This window comes from Piliocolobus tephrosceles, chromosome 1, assembly GCF_002776525.5.
Source record: "Piliocolobus tephrosceles isolate RC106 chromosome 1, ASM277652v3, whole genome shotgun sequence".
Classification (NCBI taxonomy): Eukaryota; Metazoa; Chordata; class Mammalia; order Primates; family Cercopithecidae; genus Piliocolobus; species Piliocolobus tephrosceles.
The window spans coordinates 193409348-193434952 of record NC_045434.1 but is presented as its reverse complement, the minus strand read 5'-3'; the positions used below and the strand labels follow the sequence as shown (position 1 = coordinate 193434952).

The window sequence follows — 25605 nt, the reverse complement described above, 5'->3', positions numbered from 1 at the left end:
TTTTTAGTAGAGACGGGGTTTCACTGTGTTAGCCAGGATGGTCTCGATCTCCTGACCTCGTGATCCGCCCGTCTCGGCCTCCCAAAGTGCTGGGATTACAGGCTTGAGCCACTGCGCCCAGCCTAAATTTTCTTTTTTGAGACAAGGTCTCACTCTGTTGCCCAGGCTGAAGAGCAGTGGCATGATCTCAGCTCGCTGCAGACTAGCTAGACCTCCCAGGCTCAAGCGATCCTCCCACCTCTGCCTCCCAAGTAGCTGGAGCTACAGGTGTGCACAACTGCACCTCACTAATTTTTTTTATAGTGACAGGATTTCAACACGTTGCCCTGGCTGATCTCAAATTCCTGGGCTCAAGGGATCCACCTGCCTTGGCCTCCCAAAATGCTGGGATTACAGATGTGTGCCACTACGCCCTGCTAAAAATTTTTTTACTTCCTACTTTCAGTAAAATGTCTCTTTCATTTTTGGTAGTTTGAATGGACTAGAGTTGATTTGTGTTGAATTGTTTTTCTTTTGTTACTCAACAGAAGCCAAAAGTAAGAAAAACAGTTCCCTCTATAAACTGGGCTGTTATTTCATTCCTGCAACAAATATTTATTGAGCATTCACATATTAAGCCAAAGCAATGTACAAGGTGTACATAGTCCCTACCCTCTGGAGCTTACATTCTAGTTAGGAGAAACAGGCAATAAGGCACATAAACAATGTATAAGTAAATTTCAGAAAGTGGTAAATGCTGCAAGGAAACTAAAATGGTGTAAAGAGTTAGACAATATGGGATTACATGAAAGATTGCTACTTTGGGACTAGGATAATCAGGGAATTCCTCTCTGAGGAGGTGATATTTTGGCCGAGGTCTGAATGATGGGAAAGAGATACCCATGTGAAATTCTGGTGAGGTGCTTTCACATAAATCTTCTCACTTAATCCTCACCTCACCATGAACTGGATGATGTTTTCTCCATTTAGGAAACAGTGTGGCTTAGTAATTTAAAAGCATGTGCATTGCCGGGCACAGTGGCTCATACCTGTAATCCCAGCATTTTGGGAGGCCGAGGTGGGCGGATCATCTGAGGTCAGAAGTTCGAGACCAGCCTTACCAACATAGAGAAACCCCGTCTTTACTAAAATACAAAAAAATTAGCCAGGTATGGTGGCTAATTAGTCATGAACTGGTGAGGTGAGGCAGAGGCTCCCTTGAGCCCAGGAGTTTGAGGCTGCAGTGAGCTGTGATTGTGCCACTGCACTCCAGCCTGGGAGACAGAGTGAGGCCCTGTATCAAAAAAACAAAATGAAATAAGGTAGAGAGAGGTCCGGGGCCAGGAATATGACTAGAACATCTCTGGAGTAATGCTTGTAAAGAACTGAAGTGTCTGAAGAAACAAGAAAAAAGAAATATGTCAGTCGAGAGAGACAGAGAAATGAATGAATAGGTCTTGACAGTGAAGGGGACTGAAAAAGAAAGGAATAGGAAATTACTTTAAAACTGTACACGCTATTAGCCAGAGGATATAAGAAATAATTACTTCACATGACAGAGAATCCCTTTAAGTTGTCACTAACATGGAGACAAGCTAAATCTCCATCAGTGGAAAGCTGCTTAAATACATTATGGTACATCCAATTGAGGTAATTCTGTGTGGCCTTTAATTACAGCTTCTGATGGGAAGAAGCTACATGATAAATAGGTAAGTGAACAAGCATGGTGCACTATGGTGGTACTGTTTATGGAAGGTAGAAGCGATGTATATTGCAGCTATGTGTGTTTAGGCTTGTATATCAATACAGTCTCTCTGAATGGGTACTAAAAAAAGCGAAACAGAAAACCAACAACCAAAACGTATAGTGGCCCCTGATGAAGGAGACTGAGACTGCAGGACTCGGCTCAGGAGTGGGAGGGAAACTGACTTTTCACTGTACAACATTTTGAAGTTTTAAATTTTTTATAGCATAGACATAGCCAAAAAAGTTTATTTTATTATTACTATTATTATTACTATTATTAAGAGACAGTCTTGCTCTGTAGCCCAGGCTGGAGTGCAGTGGCATGATCTCAGCTCACTGCAACCTCTGCCTCCTGGGTTCAAGTGATTCTTGTGCCTCAAACTCTCGAGCAGCTGGGATTATATATGCGTGCCACCACACCTGTCTAATTTTTATATTTTTATTTTTATTTTTGTTTGAGACAGAATTTCACTCTTGTCACCCAGGTTGGAGTGCAGTGGTGCCATCTCAGCTCACTGCAACCTCCACCTCCTGGGTTCCAGCGATTCTCATGCCTCAGCCTCCCAGGTAGCTGCGATTACAGGCACCCACCACCACACCCAGCTAATTTTTGTATTTTCACTAGAGACGGGGTTTCACCATGTTGGTCAGGCTGGTCTTGAATTCCTGACCTCGTGATCCACCCGCCTTGGCCTCCCAAAGTGCTGGGATGACAGGCATGAGCCACCGCGCCCAGCCTAATTTTTATATTTTTAGTAGAGACAGGGTTTCACCTTGTGGGCCAGGTTGGTCTCAAACTGCTGGCCTCAAATGATCAGCCCACCTCAGCCTCCCAAAGTGCAGGGATTACAGGCATGAGCCACCGCACCCTGCGCCCCCAAAATTTAAATGGTTCAAAATAAATTGTTTTAAAAGTTAGAGCCACACTGCCCACAGAAGTCCATGTGGTGTGAATGCAGGTAGCTCCTACAAAAAAAGGAAATAGAAGCAGTCATTTTAAAATATCCTAACATATTAGAGAAATATAAAGGAAGCGTGATATGCTCGACAGAGCCCATGGGCTTTGGAATTAGAGTGACTTGGGTCTTAATTCTGACATTTGCTAGTTTTGTGATCTTGGGCAAGTCACTTGTCTTTTTGAGCCTTAGTTTTCTCTTCTGAAAAATACTTTGATCAAGTTATTGAAATAAGCACAATGTTTGCCTGGTACTTATTAGCTATTCAAAATGGTAGCTATTATTATATTGTGTTATTAAACATTTGCCTTTATTTCATTTTGACCAGGCTTAAGACAGTCAGTCAAGATACAAATTGCTTTTTATTTATTTATTTATTTATTTATTTATTTATTTATTTATTTTGGAGACGGAGTCTCACTCTGTCACCCAGGCTGGAGTGCAGTGGTGTGATCTTGGCTCACTGCAACCTCCACCTCCCAGGTTCAAGCGATTCTCCGGCCTCAGCCTCCCAAGTAGCTGGGACTACAGGCATGTGTCCCCATGCCCAGCTAATTTTGGTATTTCTAGTATAGATGGGTTTTGCCATGTTGGTTAGGCTGGTTTCGAACTCCTGATCTCAGGTGATCTGCCCACCTTGGCCTTCCAAAGTGCTGGGATTACAGGCATGATCCACTGCTCCTGGCCCACATTGCTTTTTATTACTGATGCTAGACAGTGGGGTAGAGTGGGGAAGAGTGTTGACTTTTGAGTCAGAGTCAGATTTCCTGGCTTTGAACCTGCCCTGTCACTTACTAATGTGCAGTCAAATTACTAAATCGCCATGTGCCTCAGTTTCCTCATTTGTAAAATGTGGCTAATAGTTGTACCTCATAGGGTTGTTGTCAGGAATAAATGAATTAATGCACATAAAATGTTTCCAAAGTGCCTGGCAGATAATAATCACTAGATACTCATTTGCAATTGTTATTATTTATTTACTATTTCTACTTTTGCTTTTATTATCTTGCTGGATAAGTAAGCCCGAGCACCATTTTTTTATTCATTCACAGTCTCCGTGCTTTGGAAAACATGGTCAGAGGGGATGGTTTTTATGTGTAATTTTTTAATGTGTGTATATGGGTGTGTTTGAGGTAAATTTTACATACAGTGAAATGCACAGACAGATCTCAAGTGATCAGCCCTCCTCGGCCTCCCAAAGTGCAGGGATTACAGGCTACACTGTTGCCCAGGTTGGAGTAGAGTGGCATAACCACAGTTCACTGCAGGCTCAAGTGACCCTCCCACCTCAGCCCCTTTTGGGCTCAAGTGATCCTCCCACCTCAGCCTCCTGAGTAGCTAGGACTCCAGGCGCACACCACTACATGTGACTAACTTTTTAATTTTTTTTTTTTTTGACACTCTGTCTCCTAGCCTGTACTGCAATGGCATGATTTCAGCTCACTGCAACCTCTGCCTCCCGGGTTCAAGCAATTCTCCTGTCTCAGCCTTCTGAGTAGCTGGGATTACAGGCTCATGCCACCATGCCTGGCTAATTTTTATATTTATTTTTTCAGTAGAAACAGGGCTTCACCACGTTGGTCAGGCTGGTCTCGAACTCCTAACCTCATGATCTTCCCGCCTTAGCCTCCCAAAGTGCTGCGATTACAGGTGTGAGCCACTGCACCCAGCCTAATTATTTAATTTTTTGTACAGATGGGACACACTTTGTTACTCAGGCTGATCTTGATCTCCTGGGTTCAAGCAATCCTCCCTCCTCAGCCTCCCAAAGTGCTGGTATTACAGCCGTGAGCCACTATGCCTAGCAATTTGATTGATTTTGACAAATGTCTATACGTGTGTAACCAAGACACATTTAGGATACAGAACATTACTCCTCAAACTGCCTTCATAGCCTTTTCCATTTGATTTCTACCCCTTTAGGCAGCCAGTGCTCTGCTTTCTATCAGTATAGCTTAGTTTTGCCTGATTTGGACTTCGTGTAAGTAGAAGTATACAGTAGTACACTTTTGTGTCTGGCTCCTTCCTTCCTTCCTTCCTTCCTCCCTTCCTCCCTTCCTCCCTTCCTTCCTTTCTCTGACAGAGTCTCGCTCTGTCGCCCGGGCTGGAGTGCAGTGGCCGGATCTCAGCTCACTGCAAGCTCCGCCTCCCAGGTTTACACCATTCTCCTGCCTCAGCCTCCCGAGTAGCTGGGACTACAGGCGCCCGCCACCTCACCCGGCTAGTTTTTTTTGTGTTTTTTTAGTAGAGATGGGGTTTCACCGTGTTAGCCAGGATGGTCTCGATCTCCTGACCTCGTGATCCGCCCGTCTCGGTCTCCCAAAGTGCTGGGATTACAGGCTTGAGCCACCACACCCAGCCTCTTTCTTTTCTTTCTTTCTTTCCTTCCTTCCTCCTCCCCTCCCTCCCTCCCTCCTTTCCTTCCTTCCTTCCGTCCTACGTTCCTTCCATCCTTCCTTCCTTTCTTTCCTTGAATTGGAGTCTTACTCTGTCGCCCAGGCTGCTGGAGTGCAGTGGTACCATCTCAGCTCACTGCAACCTCAACCTCCCGGATTCTAGTGATTCTCCTGCCTCAGCCTCCTGAGTAGCTGGGATTACAGGCGCCCACCACTTCACCTGGCTAATTTTTGTATTTTTAGTAGAGACAGGGTTTCACCATGTTGGCCAGGCTGGTCTTGAACTCCTGACCTCAGGTGATCCACCTACCTCGACCTCCCATAGAGCTGGTATTACAGACATGAGCCACTGAGCCCAACAGTGTCTGCCTTCTTTCTGAATATAATGTTTTTTAGATTCATCCATGTTATGTGAATCAGTAGTTCCCTCTTTTTTATTGCTGAATAGTATTATGTTGAATGAATATACCACAATTTGTTTATGTATTCATTCGTTGATGGACAATTGGATGAATTTCAGTTTGGGAAAATATTAATAAAGCTGCTATGAATGTTCATGCACAAATGTTTTTTTTTTTTTTTTTTTTTGAGACAGAGTATCACTCTGTTGCTGAGGTTGGAGTGCAGTGGCATGCTGTCAGCCCACTGCAACCTCTGCCTCCCAGTTCAAGTGATTCTCCTGCCTCAGCCTCCAGAATAACTGGGACTACAGGCATGCGTCACCACACCCGGCTAATTTTTGGGTATTTTGTGGTAGAGACAGGGTTTCACCATGTCGGCCAGGCTGGTCTCGAACTCCTGACCTGAGGTAATCCACCTGCCTACACTTCCCACAGTGATGATATTTCAGGCATGAGCCACCGTGCCCAGCCACAAATCTTTTTGTGGGTGTTTCATTTATCTTGAGTAAACATCTAAGAGTCAAATTGCTGGATCATAAAATGACCATTATGAGGCAACACTGGTAAGAGGATCAAGGAAAAGAGGCCCTGTATGGGAACAGAGTAAGTAGGAAAACATAACAGTGTCTCTTGTATCTTTAGCATTCTTCAGAGACAGAAAAGAGACTAGAGGGAGCGGGCAGGAGGTAGATAAAGATAGAGTCACAGGTTTGTAGAGGAGGAATTCAAAAAGCTTTTAGCCCTTCTGGCATGCAAATTCATGTTATAACAATTTATAAGCTAATTTTATTTGTATAATTTGTTTACAAGTGCTATGGTGTAGGCAGAACACATATTCCTGTATTGTTTTTATTTTTTTTATTTATTTATTTATTTATTTTTATTTATTTATTTATTTTTGAGATGGAGTCTCGCTCTGTCGCCCAGCCTGGAGTGCAGTGGCCGGATCTCAGCTTACTGCAAGCTCCGCCTCCCGGGTTTACGCCATTCTCCTACCTCAGCCTCCCGAGTAGCTGGGACTACAGGCGCCCGCCACCTCACCCGGCTACTTTTTTGTATTTTTAGTGGAGACAGGGTTTCACCGTGTTAGCCAGGATGGTCTCGATCTCCTGACCTTGTGATCCGCCCGTCTTGGCCTCCCAAAGTGCTGGGATTACAGGCTTGAGCCACCGCGCCCGGCCTATTTATTTATTTTTGAGATGGAGTTTCGCTCTTTTTGCCCAGGTTGGAGTGCAGTGACACAACCTTGACTCACTGCAACCTCTGCCTTCTGGTTTCAAGTGATTCTCCTGCCTCAGTCTCCCAAGTAGCTGGGAATTTTTTTTTTTTTTTTTTTTTTTTTTTTTTTGAGATGGAGTCTCCCTCTGTCACCCAGACTGTAGTGCAGTGGCACCATCTCAGCTCTCTGCAGCCTCCGCCTCCTGGGTTCAAGAGATTCTCCTGCCTCAGCCTCCTGAGTGGCTGGGACGACAGGCCTGTGCCACCATGCCTGGCTAATTTTTGTATTTTTAGTAGAGACAGGGTTTCACCATATTGGTCAGCTAGTCTTGAACTCCTGACCTCGTGATCTGCCTGCCTTGGCCTCCCAGAGTGCTGGGATTACAGTTGTGAGCCACTGTACCCAGGCCCCAGTATTGCTTTTATAAATGAGAAAACTAGATTGGGCTCAACTTCTCACGCCTGTAATCCCAGCACTTTGGGAGGCTGAGGCAGGTGGATCACCCGAGGTCAGGAGTTTGAGACCAGCCTGGCCAACATGGTGAAACCCCGTTTCTTTTTTTTTTTTTTTTTTTTTTTTTGAGGCGGAGTCTTGCTCTGTCGCCCGGACTGGAGTGCAGTGGCCAGATCTCAGCTCACTGCAAGCTCCGCCTCCCGGGTTTACGCCATTCTCCTGCCTCAGCCTCCCGAGCAGCTGAGACTACAGGCGGCCGCCACCTCGCCCAGCTAGTTTTTGTATTTTTAGTAGAGACGGGGTTTCACCGTGTTAGCCAGGATGGTCTCGATCTCCTGACCTCGTGATCCGCCTGTCTTGGCCTCCCAAAGTGCTGGGATTACAGGCTTGAGCCACCGTGCCCGGCCTGAAACCCCGTTTCTACTAAAAATACAAAATTAGCCAGGTGTGGTGGAGTGTGCCTGTTATCCCAGCTGCTTGGGAGGCTGAGGCAAGAGAATCACTTGAACCTGGGAGGTGGAGATTGCAGTGAGCCGAGATCCCACTATTGTACTCCAGCCTGAGGAGAAGGCAAAACTCTCTCTCAACAAAAAATAAAATAAATAAAAATTTAAAAATCAAATAAATGAGAAACCTAAAGCTCAGAGAAGTCAGAATGACTTGCCCAAGGTCCCACAGCTGGTTACTGTCTGGGTGGGAACCCAAACCCCAGACTCCACACAGGAAGTTTCTTGCCCTGAGTCCTAGTTCAAACACCCATTAGAGTTTTGGACAAATTCTTAACCTCTCTGTTTTCTTAAATGTACAGTGTGTATAATAATGGTTCCTCCCTCAGATATTGAGAGGCATAATTGAGATAACAGTTGAATTATATGCTTGGCACATAGTAGGAGTAAAATAAATATTAGTTGAGTCTGAATCTAAAGTAGATGACTGGTTTTGGCTGAAGAAAATATTAGTTAGTGGTTGGGCGTGGTGGCTCAAAGAGCTATAATCCCAGCTCTTTGGGAGGTGGAGGTCGGGGGTTCACGAAGTCAGGAGTCCAAGACCAGCCTGGCCAATACGGTGAAACTCTGTCTCTACTAAAAATACAAAAATTAGCCGGGCGTGGTGGCAGGCGCCTGTAATTCCAGCTTCTTGGGAGGCTGAGGCAGGAAAATTGCTTGAACCTGGGAAGCAGAGGTTGCAGTGAGCCAAGATCACACTATTGCATTCCAGCCTGGGCAACAGAAGTGGAACTCCACCTCAAAAAAAAAAAAAAAAAAAAAGTACAAAAATTAACCAGGCATGGTGGCATGTGCCTATATTCCCAGCTACTCAGGAGGCTGAGGCAGGAGAATCACTTAAACCCAGGAGGTGGAGGTTTCAGTGAGTTGAGATCGCGCCACTGCTCTCCGCCTGGGCAACAGAGCTAGACTCTGTCTCAAAAAAAAAAAAAAAAAAAAAGATAATGTTTGAAAGACATTTGTGAACTATAAAATGCTATACGTGCACTTCTTGTCACTCTTGTTGTTGAACCTGTGGCTATGTTCCTGCCTCCTATTTCTTTTTGTTGTTGTTGTTGTTATTTTGTTTTTTGTTTTTGAGACAGAGTTTTGCTGTTGTTGCTCAGGCTGGAGTACAATGTCACAATCTCGGCCCTCTGTAGTATGTGCCTCCTGGGTTCAAGCTATTCTCCTGCCTTAGCCTCCGAGTAGCTGGGACTACAGACATGTACCACCACAACTGGCTAATTTTGTATTTTTAGTAGAGACGGGGTTTCTCCATGTTGGTCAGTCTGGTCTCGAACTCCTCACCTCAGGTGGTCCGCCCTCCTCGGTCTCCCAAAGTGCTGGGATTATAGGCGTGAGCCACCACTCCTGGCCCCTGCCTCCTATTTCTGATCCATTCCTGTCACTGACTCAATGCTAAGGAAACTATACCCATCCAACTTTTTTAGAAGGAACTTTGTGCCCAGGGAATTTATTTTATTTTATTTTATTTTATTTTAGTATTTTAGTTTAGTTTAGTTTAGTTCAGTTCAGTTCAGTTTAGTTTAGTTTTAGACAGAGTCTCACTCTGTTGCCCAGGCTGGAAGTGCAGTGGCGTGATCTTGCCTCACTGCAACCTCCACCTCCCAGGTTCAAGTGATTCTTCTGCCTCAGCCTCCTGAGTAGCTGGGATTACAGGCAAGCGCCACCAAGCCCAGCTAATTTTGTTTTTTTGGTAGACACGGGGTTTCACTGTGTTAACCAGGCTGGTCTCAAACCCCTGACCTCAGGTGATGGCCTGCCTCCATCTCCCAAAGTGCTAGGATTACAGGCATAAGCCACCGAGCATGGCCCAATTTATTTTATTTATTAAGAGGTTATGGGTGTGGTAGCTCACACCTATAATCCCAGTACTTTGGGAGGCTGAGGTGGGTGGATCACCTGAGGTCAGGAGTTCAAGACCAGCCTGACCAACATAGAGAAACCCCGTCTCTACTAAAAATGCAAAATTAGCCTGGTGTGGTGGTGCATGCCTGCAATCCCAGCTACTCAGGAGGCTGAGGCAGGAGAATCACTTAAAACCGGGAGGTGGAGGTTGCAGTGAGCTGAGATCACGCCACTGCATTACAGCCTGGGTGACAAGAGCGAAACTCCGTCTCAAAAAAAAAAAGAGGTCACTCTAAGGGAATGAGATTTTTGCATCAGAATGTGCAGCTGAAGAGCAAAGCTGCAGCCTGCAACATTTGCTTAGTCTTCCTGAGAGGCATGATGATGAGCCATGCTTTCTTCTGCAGACTGATGACAACAGTGGAGACTTGGACCCAGGAGTCTTGCTGACAGCTCAAACTATCACATCTGAGACCACAAGCAGCACCACCACAACTCAAATTACCAAGGTAACAGACCAGCTAGAACCCCTTATGGAACCCAAGGGCAGGCTGAGCTTGCTGCCACCTCTCTGCAAGAAGGACCCTAGTCCATAAGCAAATATTTTCAGCTCCATTCCTAGTAAGCCACATTATTCAAAGAGTCCCGGATGGAAAGGCCCTGCTGCCTTCTCCAGCAGTAAATCTAGGGAGATACCCTGAGAGTATCCCTGCCTACTTAGTAGTCTCCTAAAGGTAGGTGTGGTTGTTCTCTTTACACATCTGTCTGTCTCTCTGGTCAGTGAGTCCCCTATCTGGCTGTGGAAGTAAGTTTAAAAAGTCAGCCTGGCCAGGCACGGTGGCCCACACCTGTAATCCCAGCACTTTGGGAGGCCGAGGCAGGTTGATCACCTGAGATCAGGAGTACAAGACTGGTCTGACCAACATGGTGAAACCCCATCTCTAAAAATACAAAAATTAGCCGGGTGTAGTGGTGTATGCCTGTAGTCCCAGCTATTCAGGAGGCTGAGGCAGGAGAATTGCTTGAACCTGGGAAGCAGAGGTTACAGTGAGCAGAGATCGCACCACTGCACTCCAGCCTGGGCGACAGAGCAAGACTCCATCTCAAAAAGAGTTAGCTCAAGGGGCCAGGCGTGGTGTAATCACACCTATAATCCTAGTACTTTGGGAGGCCGAGACGGGTGGATTCCTTTACCCTAGCGGTTTGAGACTAGCCCAGCCTGAGTGACAGAGCAAGACCCTGTCTCTATAAAAACAACAAAAAAAGTCAGCTTAAGGGAAATTATTTTTGGTATTTTTATACAACCATATTTTCCAAGCCCAAAATCAGAAGTCTGGGTCTGAGGAAGAATTTTTACAGCATTCCAGGGACAAAGCCAGGAGAATTTGTTTGGATGCTGAAATATTGGAATTATTAGAATATAGTTTATAGGAAGCAAGAGAGAGAAAATATCTAAAATTGGAACTACCCCCAGAAAATCAGAGGCAATCATGTTTGCTGTAGCACTAGAGGAAAATACTTTTTCTAATAGGTAAAAATATAGCTTCTTGACCAAGCTCTGTCATCAATACACAGATGACTGGAAACTAGTTAACTTAATGTGTCTAGACCTTGGTTTTCCTCATCTACCAGAAAGAGAAATCTACCCACCTTCAGGAGATTATGTGAAGACCTTTTGATTTCATATATCAATAATATGAAATTTCATATATCGAAATTTCGAATATATATCGAATATATATCGATATATTGATTTCATATATCAATAATATGAAAATGCTTTAAAATAAAAGAGCCCAATTTCAAGCTGTGTGACATGTTTGTTAGCCTTCAGATTTTTTTCCTTTTGAAAATGATCACAGTGGCTCACGCCTGTAATCCTAACACTTTGGGAGGCCGAAGTGGGCGGATTAGCTGAGGTCAGGAGTTCAATACCAGCCTGGCCAACACAGCAAAACCCCATTTCTACTAAAAAAATAAAAATTAGCTGAGCACGGTGGCGCACGCCTATAGTCCGAGCTACTTGGGAGGCTTAGGCAGGAGAACCATTTGAACCCAAGAGGCAGAGGTTGCAGTGAGTCAAGATCATGCCACTGCACTCCAGCCTTGGCAACAGAGCAAAACTCTGTCTCAAAAAAAAAAAAAAAAGAAAAAGAAAATGATCAATTAAAATGTATAGGAGGCTGGGCGTGGTGGCTCACGCCTGTAATCGCAGTACTTTGGGAGGCCGAGGCAGGTGGATCGGGAGGTCAGGAATTTGAGACCAGCCTGGCCAACATGGTGAAACCCTGTCTCTACTAAAAATACAAAAAAGTAGCCAGGTATGGTGGCGTGCGCCTGTGATCCCAGCTACTCAAGAGGCTGAGGCAGGAGAATCGCTAGAATCCAGGAGGCAGAGGTTGTGGTCAGCAGAGATCACACCACTGCGCTCCAGCCTGGGTAACAGAGCAAGACTGTCTCAAAAAAAAAAAAAAAAGGTAGAGGATCAGTATCCAGACTCTAAAACAGAAATGTGTAAGAGAAGAGCACTGAAAGTCCTATTTTGTTTACTTGCTAAATCTCTGTGGTATTTAGGAGGAAGAAAAAGGAGAAAGTAAATACAGAATTGTGACTTTCTGTTTAGCTTAATAAAGATTTTAGTAATCCAGCTGGGCACGGTGGCTCACACCTGTAATCCCAGCACTTTGGGAGGCTGAGGTGGGTGGATCACAAGGTCAGGAGTTCGAGACCATCCTGGCCAACATAGTGAAACCCCGTCTCTACTAAAAATACAAAAAAATTAGCTGGGCGTGGTGGTGGGCACCTGTAGTCCCAGCTACTCAGGAGGCTGAGGCAGGAGAATGGCGGGAACCTGGTAGGCAGAGCTTTCAGTGAGTGGAGATCGTGCCACTGTACTCCAGCCTGGGGACAAAACAAGACTCCGTCTCAAAAAAAAAAAAAAAAAAAGGCCGGGCACAGTGGCTCAAGCCTGTAATCCCAGCACTTTGGGAGGCCGAGATGGGCGGATCACGAGGTCAGGAGATCGAGACCATCCTGGCTAACACGGTGAAACCCTGTCTCTACTAAAAATACAAAAACTAGCTGGGCGAGGTGGCGGGCGCCTGTAGTCTCAGTTACTCCGGAGGCTGAGGCAGGAGAATGGCGTAAACCCGGGAGGCGGAGCTTGCAGTGAGCTGAGATCCGGCCACTGCACTCCAGTCCGGGCGACAGAGAAAGATTCCGCCTCAAAAAAAAAAAAAAAAAAAAAAAAAGATTTTAATAATCCAAGGGAGTACAAGTGTGCTCTACAAGGGAGTAGAAGTAGCAGGTCCGGTTGAGATTTTGGACAAGTAGGTTAGAAAGCTGTCCTTTGCAGTACCCAGCAATAGATTAAAATTTGGAGTGGAGGCCAGGTGCAGTGGCTCAGGCCTGTAATCCTAGCACTTTGGGAGGCCTAGACGGGCGGATCACGAGGTTAGGAGATTGAGACCATCCTGGCTAACACGGTGAAACCCCGTCTCTACTAAAAATACAAAAAACTAGCCGGGCGAGGTGGCGGGCGCCTGTAGTCCCAGCTACTCGGGAGGCTGAGGCAGGAGAATGGTGTAAACCCAGGAGGCTGAGCTTGCAGTGAGCTGAGATCCGGCCACTGCACTCCAGCCTGGGCCACAGAGCGAGACTCCGTCTCAAAAAAAAAAAAAAAAAAATTTGGAGTGGATCTTTCGGAATAATCTTTGCTATTTTTCTTTGTTTGTTTGTTTGTTTGTTTGTTAATAGAGATGAGGTCTCATTTTGTTGCCCAGACTTGTCTCAAACTCCTGGCCTCAAGCATTCCTCCTATCTCAGCCTTCCAAAGTTTTGAGATTACAAGTGTGAACCATTAAACCTGGCCTCTTTATTTTTTTTTATTCTTGTTATATCGCTGATCTCATATGACATCTTCTCTTTGGTTCCAGACTGTAAAAGGTGGGATTTCAGAGACACGTATTGAAAAGAGAATTGTGATCACAGGAGATGCTGATATTGACCATGATCAGGTGAGAACGTTGAGGAGCTCTGGGCCTGGGAGGGGTCCCTGGGCAGGAAGACTGACGAATACAGGAGTTTGTTTGCCATCTTCATCTGCAAAAAGCCTCTTTGGCCACTCTAGCTCTTAGTTGAGAAGAAAGGCAAAGAGAATCAAAGTAAGAGGCCTGTGGGATGGAGGCCACAGATTGAGGAGTCAGGAAATGGAATGGAAAGAACATGAGCTTTGGATTCCAAGACTTGATTCAGTTGCTGGTTCTTACTATATTCTAGCTGTTAACTCTCTGGGCCTCCATTCCACATCTGTAAGATGAAGATGATAGTATCTCCCTCTCAGGGTTGTTGTGAGAATCGGGTGAAATACTGGATGAACAGCTGGTGGCACATGGTGAGCTCAGTTAAATGGAGCTATTGTTATTCCGAAGGTAAAGGTACCTGAACCCATGCTAGACAACATCAAAACAAAGGGAAGCATGCCCCTACCCTTAGAGAGTGGAACAGCTGAGAAGGCACGAGCGGGAGCATAGTATAGTGGATAAGACACCAGCAGACTCGAAACTTGTTTTCTGCCCTACATCTTTAACTTGCTGTGTGACCTTGGGCAAATCACTTTACCGCCGATTTTTTTCTCCTCTCCTAAAAGAGAGTGGGTTGATCTAGATAATTTCTGGGCCTGAGTGCTAAAATTCTATATTTTTATGTTAATTGGGTGCTAATTGTGTGCTGCAAGCAATTAGCAAATAATAAGGTCAGGATTAATGTTCCCAATTCTCTACTGGGTGATGTTAGAACAGTAAAGCTGCAGAGAAGAGGGGGCGGAAGACACTGCATGCAAATGCTTCTGGAATCACTGACAGGGTTGCTGGAGCAATAATTCTGTGGCCTTTTTATGCTGATATGCTGAGTGCCTTTAAAAAAAGAAAAACTGAGCTACAGTGCTGGCAGTTCCCTTGGAGGCAGGGTTGAGAGTTACAGCTGAGAATAGCGGGCACAGGGTCCCAGAAATGAGGCCACAAAGCCTAAATATCTTGCAGCCTGTTGGCCCAGCTCAGTGGGTCCTGCTGCTTGAGAAGCCTGCACCCACCCACTCAGTGTGGTGTGATCTGAGCCCCTGCTATGTGCTTAGTCTGCACTAGATGGCAAAAGCAGTGGGGTTAAAGGTGTTTGAGGTTTGGAGTGAGACAGACCTGGGTTGAATCCTGACTCTGCGACCTAACTGGTTATATGCCCTTGAGCAACTTATCTTACTAGTCTGAGCTCTAGTTTCACCATCTGTAAAATAAGGATGATTACAGGTTTCTTCCAGGGTCATAAGGGCCAAGCACACTCGATAGCTCAGAGAGATGCTCCAGTGTCCCTCAGTTCTTCTAGTTACTGAGAGTGCATGGAAGGGGTAAGCTGTGGTACACTCTGGCTGGGGAGGGAGGCACTTTAAGAACTGTTAAGGAGAAGCAGTGTGGAGCAGCAGACTTTCATAGAGAGGTGGGCGGAGGCAGAATCACCAAAGAGAAGACTTGAACTGGGCTTGAGTGTGAGCAGATGGGTTGGGCAAACAGGATCAGGGAGAATGGGCAGGGGCCCATAGAGGTGGTAGTTCTAAGAATGCCGTTCATAGAGCCAGGAGACCAAAAGAGGGTTTTCTTTCTTCCCTTGCCCCTTCTAAAGATGATTCTTAAGAGCCAGGTGAGTAGTCAGCTGGTCATTTCTAGCTGAGTCCTTTTCCATAAGGGAGGCTACAAATTCAGAGACTGCAGCCCAAAGAGGATGGTGTTTTTGCTCTTTTGACTTTCCCTCTGCTCTCTTTAGCTTTTCTAAAGTAATCAAAGCTCCTCCAGATCCTCAAACTAAACCCTCAGAAACTAAACAACAGTGTGGTAAAGAGGAAAGTCTGATTGACTTGAGTTAAAATCCCTATTGCACAGCTGGGCACGGTGGCTCATGCCTATAATCCCAGCACTTTGGGAGGCCAAGCAGGGTGGATCACCTGAGGTCAGGAGTTTGAGACCAGCCTGGTCAATGTGGCAAAACACCATCTCTACTAAAAATATAAAAATTAGCCACGTGTGGTTGCGGGCACCTGTAACCCCAGCTATTTGGGAGGCTGAGGCATGAGAATCACTTGAACCCAGGAGGCAGAGGTTTCAGTGAGTCAAGATCACGCCACTGCACTCCAGCCTGGGCAGTGAGAATCCATCTCAAAAAGAAAAAAAAAAAAAAATCCCTGTTTCACTACCTACTAGCTATGAAACAATAAGCACTTTACTGAAATTTGGTTTCCTCACCTATAAAATGCAAAAAATGACATTACCTTAATTCACTAAGTTGTAAAGTTCAAGTAAATAATAAGTAATGATAATACTTATCTTAATAAATAACAATGTAGTTATTAATAAATAATAAATAACTTAATAGAGTTTAAGTAATAAGTAATGTGCTTAGGCTAGTAACAGTCCCTTCTCCTCTTCCTTCCTTTCTTCTGTTTTGGCCAAGGACATCTCTTCCTTTTTCTTGCACACTTCTTTACTTTCCTCTACTGTCCTGAACTTGCCAGTTACCCCACGTTGAACATAGATTTTGTTTTGTCCTTTAGATTCACATCTTGAGTGAATCCTCTCTGATCCCCTTAAGTATAACAGATAGATAATAGATAGGTATAATAGATAATATAGGCCAGGCACGGTGGCTCACTGTCATCCCAGCACTTTGGGAGGCCAAGCCAGGTGGATCATTTGAGGTCAGGAGTTCGAGACCAGCCTGGCCAACATGGTGAAACCCCATCTCTACTAAAAATACAAAAATTAGCTGGGCGCGGTGGTACATGCCTATAATCCCAGATACTTGGGAGGCTGAGGCAGGAGAATTGCTTGAACCTGGGAGGCGGAGGTTGCAGTGAGCCGAGATCACACCACTGCACTCCAGCCTGGGTGACAGAGCGAGACTCCATCTCAAAAAAAAAAAAAATAGATCATATAACAGATACAGCTATGACCCCTGAAGCCCCTCTCTAGTTCCTGGAAGTCAGCGCTAACCTTCCCTGTCCCTGTGTTAACAGTCCAGAAGCCTCCCTATGCAGGATAGGGTGGGTAAGGTAATTATCAGCTTGGCTTAGCCCAAAGCTGCCCTGGTACTGCAGATAGGAGTACTGGATTTGTCAGAACATCAGAGAAATGATGACCCCTGCCTTCCTTTGCTGTCAGGCTATTTTCTGCCTCATGGCCCTTGTTTCTGTCTTTTGCAGGTTCTTGTACAAGCCATCAAGGAGGCAAAGGAGCAGCACCCAGACATGTCAGTGACCAAGGTGGTCGTCCACCAGGAGACCGAGATTGCTGATGAGTGAGCTCAGGTACTGGGCGTTCCTGCTGGGGGTGAGGGAGCCCACTGTCCCAGCCTGAGAGGGCTCTGGATGGGACCCTCGGACATACTGGGAGCCCATCCCCCCAAAGAGGTGTCCACCCTGGGACTTGATAAAGGCAAAGGAGAGGCTGATGAGGAAGATATAGGAAATTATTAAGTATTTGGCTCCAACTAAAGCAGGCTGTAGCAGTGCCAGCAGTATTGGGTAAGAGGAGGGACCCAAACTTGGGTATAAGCCCCCAGTCACCTCCTGTCCTGAGTCTTCACGCATCCTGCTGGAAATCCACTTCACCTTCCCCCTCTCTTCTCTCTACTGCTCTGCTCGCTGCTGTCTCAAGTCTTTTTTTTTGAGTCGGAGTCTCACTCTGTCGCCCAGGCTTGATGAGTGCAGTGGCATGATCTCAGCTCACGGCAACCTCTGCCTCCTGGGTTCAAACAATTCTTCTGCCTTAGCCTCCCAAGAAGCTGGGGCTACAGGCATGTGCCACCATGCCCAGCTAATTTTTGTATTTTTAGTAGAGACGGGGTTTCACCTTGTTGGCCAGGTTAATCTTGACTTCCTGACCTCAGGTGATCCACCCGCCTCGACCTCTCAAAGTGCTGGGATTACAGGGGTGAGCCACCATGCCCAGCCAGTCACAGGTGTCTTTGAGCTAGAACCTGGGAGAGCCAGAGGAAAACAAAACCAAGAAGAGCAGGACCAGGCTGTCTGGAGATGGGTGGGCATGCAGAGCAGGGAGGGAATGGCTGAAGCTCCGAGACCAGAGGAAAGAGCTGGGAGCAGGGAAGCTGCTTTTTGGGAACCAGGGATCCAGATAAATTCATGCCTAAAAGTAATTTACAAATGACTTGAAGAAGCCACCAGTGTAACTAGGTGGGGACCGGTCCCTGTAAAGCTGCTCACATCCCCATTGTCACTGACGGCCACAGGAACTTGGCAATGAGACTGGGAAGCTTTTTCCTTTGCAGGATTTAAATTTTGCTTCTTTGTTTCCTCTAGGAACTAACCTACCCCAACTCTCTGCCCTTCTCCCATCCAAGAGAAACCAGCAAAATGATAAAGAAGCTAACCTGCCATAGTCAGACTTCAGACTTTAAAGATTATTCTAAATCACCAGAAAATTAATTTCATTTTCTATTGCAAGTTTATACCAAGAGATTCTTCTAGATCTCACTGATCCTTTTGAAGAGCTTTTTCTATATTAGGACATCAGAATTGTTCAACTTTTCACTCTATGGACTGTTTTAAGAGTTTTTGGGTTTTTTTAATTGGGTGGTTTGTAACCCCTTCAGCCTAGCCTCTGCCCATTTATTTCCAACCCCAACAGACACTGACAGGGTCCACGGAATTCTTCAGGAAATCCTCCAAGGACTCTTGTCAGCTGTGTTGGAGGCCAAAGCCAGCTTAGTGGGACTTCCGCGTTTCTCCCTAGTCTTATCCCCTTTGGATGACAGCAGAAACTTCACGAACCAGCCCTTTCTCAGAGCCAGTGATGTGAGTGTATCAGAACGCCAGTCGGCACCAGCCCTGATCCACAGACCTCGGAATGATGCCCCTGTTTCTTTGTTGCAGGTGGTTTTGGTAAGGCAGAGCCCTCTGCTGAATCCACACACCTTGGAACAGTACCCCCTGTTCCTTTGTTGTGGGTGGTTTTGGTAAGGCAGAGCCCTCTGCTGAGAATGTAGTATTGTTTTTCTCCTCTCCCTCCTGCTTTCTTTTTGGAGCTTCTTTGGGTCAAAGACATAAGAAGTTGCTTCAGATATCTGATACTGTGAATGTTTGAACATATCCGTGGCCTTCACCTCTCCAGCTACCCTCTTACCTCATCAGAAGCAGTGGCTCAGCTAAGTGCTCCCCCAGCTCCCATCTCAGGAGACCAAATCTCACAGAAAAACAGGCACTTTGGGCCAAAAGCTCTAATGGAACATTTTTAGTGGTGATTTGGGGAAGGAAAGTTAATGAGGTTTTTAAAATAAGGTTTTCTAGTTTTGAGAGTGTACACTTCACACAGGGGAATGGGGTTACTTCTGTCAGATCCTGGGCCTTTCTTTCATCCCAAATGACAAGGAATGTGGCTCAGAGAAGAGGTTGTGGGTTTTCCTTTTTTGACCTTTCTTCTCTCAACAGGAACCTGCCTGAGGACACCCTTCTAGAGCAAGGAATTGGCTTTTAGGAGCCATCCTCCCCACAAGGCACCACATGGCAAAGGGTACAAGCCCCAGCCCTGCTCATTCCCACTCATCAGCTGAGGTCTGTCAGGTTTTGAAGGCTTGATTTTGTGGTGGGTTTGGGGCTTAGTTTTTCTTTTTTTGGTTTTGATTTTTGAAAATAAAGATAATACCCTAATTCCTGGTAAGGATTTGGGGCATAATTTTTTTGTTTTTTTTTTTTGAGATGGAGTTTTGCTCTTGTTGCCCAGGCTGGAGTGCTGTGGCACGATCTTGGCTCACTGCAACCTCCACCTCCCAGGTTCAAGTAATTCTCCTCAAGTAGCTGGGATGATAGGTGTGCACCACCATGCCCGGCTAATTTTTGTATTTTTAGTAGAAATGGGGTTTCACCATGTTAGCCAAGCTGGTCTCAAACTCTGGACCTCAGGTAATCCACCCACCTTGGCCTCCCAAAGTGCTGGGATTATAGGTATGAACTACCGCGCCCGGCCAATTTGGGGCATTTTTATTCAACAGAACTTTTCTAACCTTTCAACTGCTTCCCACAAATACATTGGCCTGGAGGCTTCTTAGAATCCCAGTTCCAGGCTAGAAGTGAGCTTCTTAAAATAGACAGTGGGTATTGGGCAGCAGTCACTGGGATTCAAGGGCAGTGAGCAAGATAAATGTCTTAAAGCTGATTCTCCCAACATCGTCCAAAGTCTCCACTGCCTGAGTTTTGTTTCGGCTGGTTTGAACTCATTTTGGGTGTGTACATTTCTCTTTTGGTACCCATGTGAGACATGAACAACAGGAGGAAGGGAAAGAACCCAGGTGGGATGTGGGACAGGCTTAGGGGAAAGAGTTTGTCCTATCTCAGGAACAGACTTACAGGCTGTGGGCAGAGGGTCTGAAAGGTGGGGCTTTGGGGTAGTGCCCAAGCCTGGCCATATTGCCAGGAGTGGTGACAAGTGAGAAATGCAGCTTACCTCAAACAAACATGTGGTGCGTGGCCACTGCCTGACAGCCAGATGGCCTGTAGAAAGAGCTACCAGGGCTCCCAGACCTGTGGAACAAAGAGGATGGGGAAAAGGCAGAGGGGCACTGAGTGTGCCTTTAAAAACTAACACACTGAATATTCTGTGCGATCCAGAACAGTGTGGCAGCTTTCACAGCACAGGACCATTCATCAGGGGCCTAAACGTTTCCCTCAACTCTGTCACCAACTCACTTCTCTCGGCTTCCTTGTCTGTAAATTGGATGAGAAGAGCTCTAATGCCTTTCAGGCTCTAAGAAGCCATAGATTTGGACAAGCCCAGCAAGATGGGTATCCTTCCAGGCCTCTTCCCCTTTCCTCCATCTCTGGCAACAGTTCTTAGGGTTTGGCAATTGTTTGGATTTTTTTTCTTTCTGCAGTTGTGTGTATGTGTTTGTGTGAAGAAAAACAGACTCCGTCCAGGTAGAAATGGTGAAGAGGGGGAAGAGAATTACATTTCCAGGGTCAGAAACTTGGCAACAGTTTTCCTGAAGTGACTCAGACACACCACAGTAACAACTCTTGCTGCAATTTTATTTTCATTTGAGAAATAAAGATTTCCTCCAAGCCACATGAGGACTCTGGCACCCACCCACAAAGCAAGACCTGTATTTATAAGCCTAGGGCTCAGGGAGCCTAACTGCGGGACCTGTCAGGGTACCGTGACCTATCCCACTCCCCCAGGCCCATCAGTGTGTGTTGGGGGGATGCTTGGCAGCTGGGGGTGAGGAGACAACAGACCTAGGGAAATGGAGCCAGAGCTGTGGCCTAAATGATGCCCTTTGATGCTCACGGGAAATTTCTGCCCAGGATCTCAGCCCCAGGCTGGTTGTTTCTACAAATCTCTCTCAAATGTATTATTTTGGTGACAAAAATGAAGGAGCTTTGTAAATTTTTTAAAAATTATGAATCATATCAAGTAGTTGTTTACATTTCTTGAAAAAATAGGAACTCTGGCAGCAGAATCAGATTGGCAGAATCCTTAAACTACACAGGCAATAATCAAGTCTGCTGTTTTGGCCTTTTGTAGTAGGAGAAGTGGTTGTAGTGTTTAGACATGTGTTTGGTCTTGCTTCTTGTATTGCATTTTTTTCAATAAACAACAACAAAAAGAACTGACTCTGTGAGGATTGATCCACTTTTAAATTTCTCTTCTACCAGCAACTTGGGAAAAATTAAATATGGGTGGGGGAGACCTAAATTCAAGCCATTTTCTAAAGTAAGTTACCCACATTGACCAAAATGCAGCTTCAACGTTGGGTAAAGGGATTTCTGAGAACTGGCCAATGCCTTTTGCCAGCTGCAGTGAGATGCTGCAGCATAGGCCACAATAAAGGAAGAAGAGAAGGGGCTTCTCAGACTTGTCTGCAGAACGGCCCAGACCTCGGTATGAAGGCATTGGCAGTTGTGTAGCTCTAGAGGGATATACCCCAGATGGCTGAGGGAAGAAAGGGATTGAGGTGATAGGAGTTCAAGCCTCAGTCCCCGTCCCAGATGGCAGTGGAGAGTCTCACCCCATGGTCCATCTTCCCAGAGGCCCCACTCCATCACCAGTGCCGCCTTGGAGGGAGCCTGCCCCAGCCTGCAACATCCCGCCCTACCTCCCAGTCTTAGGGGCCCTAGCCCACTACTTTGAGTTTGCCAAGACGCGGGGTACATCTCCCAGTCACCTTGGCCTGGACCTCCAGCCCCCTTAGGGCTAAGGCCACTTACAGAGGCTGAAGAAATTCCTGAGGCGAGTCCTCCACACTCCACAGTGAAACACACCCTCTCGAGCTCACTGAGCCCTGGTGCAGCTGGCATTTCTCTGCCCACATGCAGGTCAGGATGCCCTTCACAGCTGCTGTGGTCAGAGCATCCATCCCTAACCTGGGATGTGACTGAAACATCTGTTAGACGCTGGGACTCCTGATCCTCTGGTCCTATTAGCATGGTCCATGGTGCAGCCTCAGAGCAGGCTGTTTTCCCCCCTCTTCAGACCCGGGCCCCCAAGTCCCCTCCTCCTCCCAATTTGGCATAGCCCCCAAGACTGAGGCGGTCCAGCCGTGGCCAGCTTCGGTGAGCACAGTCCCGAGCTGCTGGGGCCCCAAGGAGGAGCTCCCCAAGGCCCAGATCCAGAGACTTAGAATGTTCAATGCAGGAGCCAGAGGGCTGCACGGTGATGATCACATGGCCAGTCTGCGTCCGTGGACCCCAGGGTGGGGGCAGCCCGGGGCCCTTCAGCGGGTAGCTGTTGAGCAGGGCAGGTAACCCCAAGCGAGGATTAGCAGGCTCTGAACGCAGACTCCGCACTGACGGGACGGGTGAAGTACCCCGATGCGGGGACGGGTCCCAGATTTCTGGCTCTGCGCAGCCTACGGCTCGGGGAGTCCTAGGGCCAGGGCTGGGAAGGAGGGCGCAGTCCCAGCCGGGGCCGTCGGGGGGCCGGAGCGCCTGGGCCCGCAGCACCCCCTGGCGGAGCCGTCGCGTCTCCAAGTCTCGGTTCTCATACAGCAGCGTGTTGGCGCAGATGAACACGAACAGGCCGACACCCATGATCACCGGCCCGAGGAGCCGCAGTCGCTCGTGCGGGCCGTGAGCCCGGCCCCCGCCGCGACCCTCGCGTCGCAGCTCGCTCAGCTGAGGCGAGCTGGTATTGACGGCCCTGGACCCCGGGGCCCCGGCCCGGTGCGGCCAGTAGCCGGCCACTGCGATGCCCATACCCACCAGTACCACGAGCGCCCCCAGCGCCGCGAACGCCCCCGACGGCGAGCGCAGCCGCAGCCGCGCCCGCACCCGCAGAGGCTCCGGCGGGGAGCGCGGACGCCGGCGGCGGCCCAGGCGGCGGCCCAGACGAGAGACGCGGCCCTCGGGGCTCCTCCGCACCTCCCCGCATTCTTCGGGGCTCCCAGCTGTCATCTCGCCGTCGTCTGGGCGCTCTGCAGAGAGAAGATGGGAGGCAAGGACTGGACCGACGGGCCTCTAGCTTCAGGGTGCCAGGTTCGGGGCGCAAATCCGGGAGGGAAGCTCCGGCCGCCCAACCCAGGCCGCTTGGAGATCCCTGGCGGCCACCCCCGGAATTTCCCGGGCGGCGAGGCGGGGAGCCGCCCCCGCTCGGGTTTTCCGCAGCGGAGCTCCGAGCCAGGGACGCGCGGCAGAAGCCGGAGTTGGCCCGGCCCGCGGGCGGAGAGGAGGGAGGAGGGCGCAGACTGCACCCTGGCGCATCCCGGGCTGAGAGTCTCCTGCCGCCTGTGTCCGGTTCGCAAGCCCGCGGGTCTTGGGCCTCGGGAAACGTGCGGCCCCCAGCAGCCGCGTCTCCAGGGTAAGTACTTCCCGGGCTCGACCCCACCCCCGCACGTGGCTGCACCGTAGCAAAGGGGGCGGGGGCGCTCGGGCCTTCCAGGTCCGCAGGGGTCGCTCGCCGGGCCCCACCTCCCCCCTACTGCGCTTTACATACCGCAGCGCGGGAGGAGGGGGCGTCACCGGCTCCAGCCTCTCCCTGCCCGCCCCCTCCTTCCAGACCTCCTCCGCCGGCACCGAAGCTGCAGCTGGAGCGACTTGAGCTAGACACCGGGAAGACCGCTCGGACCAAGACCAGCCAACCAGAGAGGCGGCGCCGACTTCACCCAAGATTTCCATCAAGTCCACGCATGAGAGGCCTCTCCCTCCCTCAGTGGCCGGGCTGGGGCCACGGCAGGAGGCGGGGGTGCCGGTGCCGGGCACTGGGCCCCCCGGGACGGATGCCCTCCCGGCTCCCCCGTCGGCCTGGGCAAAGCTGTTCCCAGGTTGCCGCGTTTCCAATTCGGGCTCCTCCGGATGAATCATCCCCCTTTCCCGCCGCCTGGCCTCCTTTCCCGCCTCCTCCGCCCGAGGCCTCCGTGGCCCGTGGCCCGGCCAGAGCAGCACCGCCCCTGCGCCTCGGGATCCGGGCCGCACAGCTTAAGCTCTCCGGATTGCTGGCCGCGCCCTGCCTGCGGCCTGTGGCCTGTGGCCTGGATCCCGGCTGCAGCAGGAGTAGCCGAGCTGCGTGGGGTGTGGCCCCCACGAAAGGGAGGGCGAGGGAGAAGACGCGGCCCCCACCCAGGCGCCCCAGGCCGCAGGAGAGGAGGCTCAGGGCCTAGCTGTCCAGGGTCGTCCTCACTGCCCGCGTCCGCTTCCTAAAAAACCACCGCGCGGGAGCCCGTAGCCGAAACCTCGGGGAGGCAGCCTTGCTCCCCCACCCACGCCCCATCTGCACCCCGAAGCTCAAAGCAGGACACCCATCCCTGCCTCCGACCGGAGCGCTCAAGGCCGGGGCCTAGCCGGGAGCCGCCACTCCCTCGCGTCCAAAGCCTGGTTTCACAGATTGCAACTACGGCCCAGGGAGGCCAGGGAGCCTGCCCGACCCCGCACTAGGCGGGGACTCTGCCAGGTCCGACGCCGGGCTCCGGGGCCCCAGCCCTAGGCCCCTCTCAGGACAGCCACGGGGAGTGTCCGGGAGGAAGCGAGGCCCATCCCCTCCTTGTCCTTGAGTTTGCAGCCCTTTCCCCAACCCGCAACCGGAGGAGCGATCACCGCTTCAAGCCAGAGCTGGTGCCCCCAGCCCCGGCTCCAGCAAGGTCACCCGGAGCCCCCACGCGTCGCTGCCGCGAGGGCGGCGAAAACAAGCAGAGTGGGGACATAGGGACACGCTCAGAGACCCCGCGCCGTGGAGGGAGTGGGCCGACGCTGGGGACACCAGGGAGACGGAAACGGGGACACAGCGCACAACCCGACGGAAGCTGCTGAGGCCGAGTACCCAGGACTCCAGGGTCCCGCCACCGCCCGCGTCCACACTCCCGCCTAGGAGAACGGGAGGGCCGCGCTCCCGCCCCCAGGGACCCTGACCGAGGGAGGAACCAAACGAAAAGTTGGGAAAAGTGGAGTGCGGACCCCTGGACCCCAGCTCGGCTCACCTGGCGCCGCAGCGCCGCGCGGGTCTGGGTCCCAATCCGCGCGCCAAGGCTCCCGAGCCCCCCGCGTCTCCACTGCCCTGCCCCCGCCCCGGCCCCGGCTCCGCCCCGGCCCCGCCTCCAGCCCCCGGGACCTTCCGACCCGCGCCGTGCCCGGCCCCACTGGCGGCAGCTCAGGTCGGAGAATCGCAGGTAGGCGCCGTGTGCGCGCCTGGTGACTCCGGTCACCCGGGGCCCGAGTCCTGCCATCCCCACTCTCCCACCCACAGCTTACATCGGTCTCAAAGGCCCAGAAGGGCGCCCCCTTCCTGCATGGGGAAACTGAGACCCAGGACCCAGGAGCTGCGACACCCGCACGTCCTCCCCCGCCTCCCAGAGCCCCTTATCCCAGGCTCCCGGGGAGCTTCCCGGAGGAGGCGGCCCGCGTCCCTGCTCTGCCCCGGCCCTGCAGCCCTTCCTGTCGCTGAACCTCGCGGACTTCATCTGTGCAATGGGCACCACGGCGTCAGCCTCGCAAGATGCCGAGAGGCAAGAGCCAGACGCCAAGGGCCAGCCCGGGGCGACTCCGCGAGCCCCCAGCGAAAGCAGTGCCCGGGGAGGGGCGGGCCTCGTAGCTTAACGGACCGGACGGGATGCGGAGGT

General features: G+C 49.6%; 2 protein-coding genes across 18 annotated transcripts in view; one reads left to right on the top strand and one right to left on the bottom strand.

The window, feature by feature from the left end:
* The window catches only part of EPB41 (erythrocyte membrane protein band 4.1), a 244419-nt gene extending 223247 nt beyond the window's left edge, over positions 1-21172 (top strand). For 14 of the 16 annotated variants that reach the window (XM_031934452.1, XM_031934447.1, XM_026457223.1 and 11 more), the window contains 4 exons: positions 9915-10016; positions 13443-13523; positions 16751-16855; positions 17867-21172. In XM_031934452.1, coding sequence (XP_031790312.1) covers positions 9915-10016; positions 13443-13523; positions 16751-16849 — 282 coding nt within the window. In that variant the 3' untranslated portion in view covers positions 16850-16855; positions 17867-21172. Of the gene's footprint in view, positions 1-1656; positions 1689-9914; positions 10017-13442; positions 13524-16750; positions 16856-17866 lie in introns of all 16 variants that reach the window. The other 2 variants (XR_003309970.1, XM_026457215.1) reach the window with 2 other exon arrangements.
* On the bottom strand, positions 20567-25013 carry TMEM200B (transmembrane protein 200B). Of its 2 annotated transcripts, none has more exons than XM_023199090.2 (2): positions 23490-23627; positions 20567-22971 (listed from the first exon to the last, which is right to left on the bottom strand). In XM_023199090.2, the coding sequence occupies exon 2, from the start codon at positions 22949-22951 to the stop codon at positions 22028-22030; it is 924 nt and encodes a 307-aa protein (XP_023054858.1). In that variant the 5' UTR covers positions 22952-22971; positions 23490-23627; the 3' UTR covers positions 20567-22027. The 2 variants fall into 2 exon arrangements, with proteins under 2 accessions (XP_023054858.1, XP_023054857.1); XM_023199089.3 differs by lacking the exon at positions 23490-23627 and adding an exon at positions 24967-25013 and having other exon boundaries at positions 20570-22971.
* Positions 25014-25605: the final 592 nt, after the last annotated feature.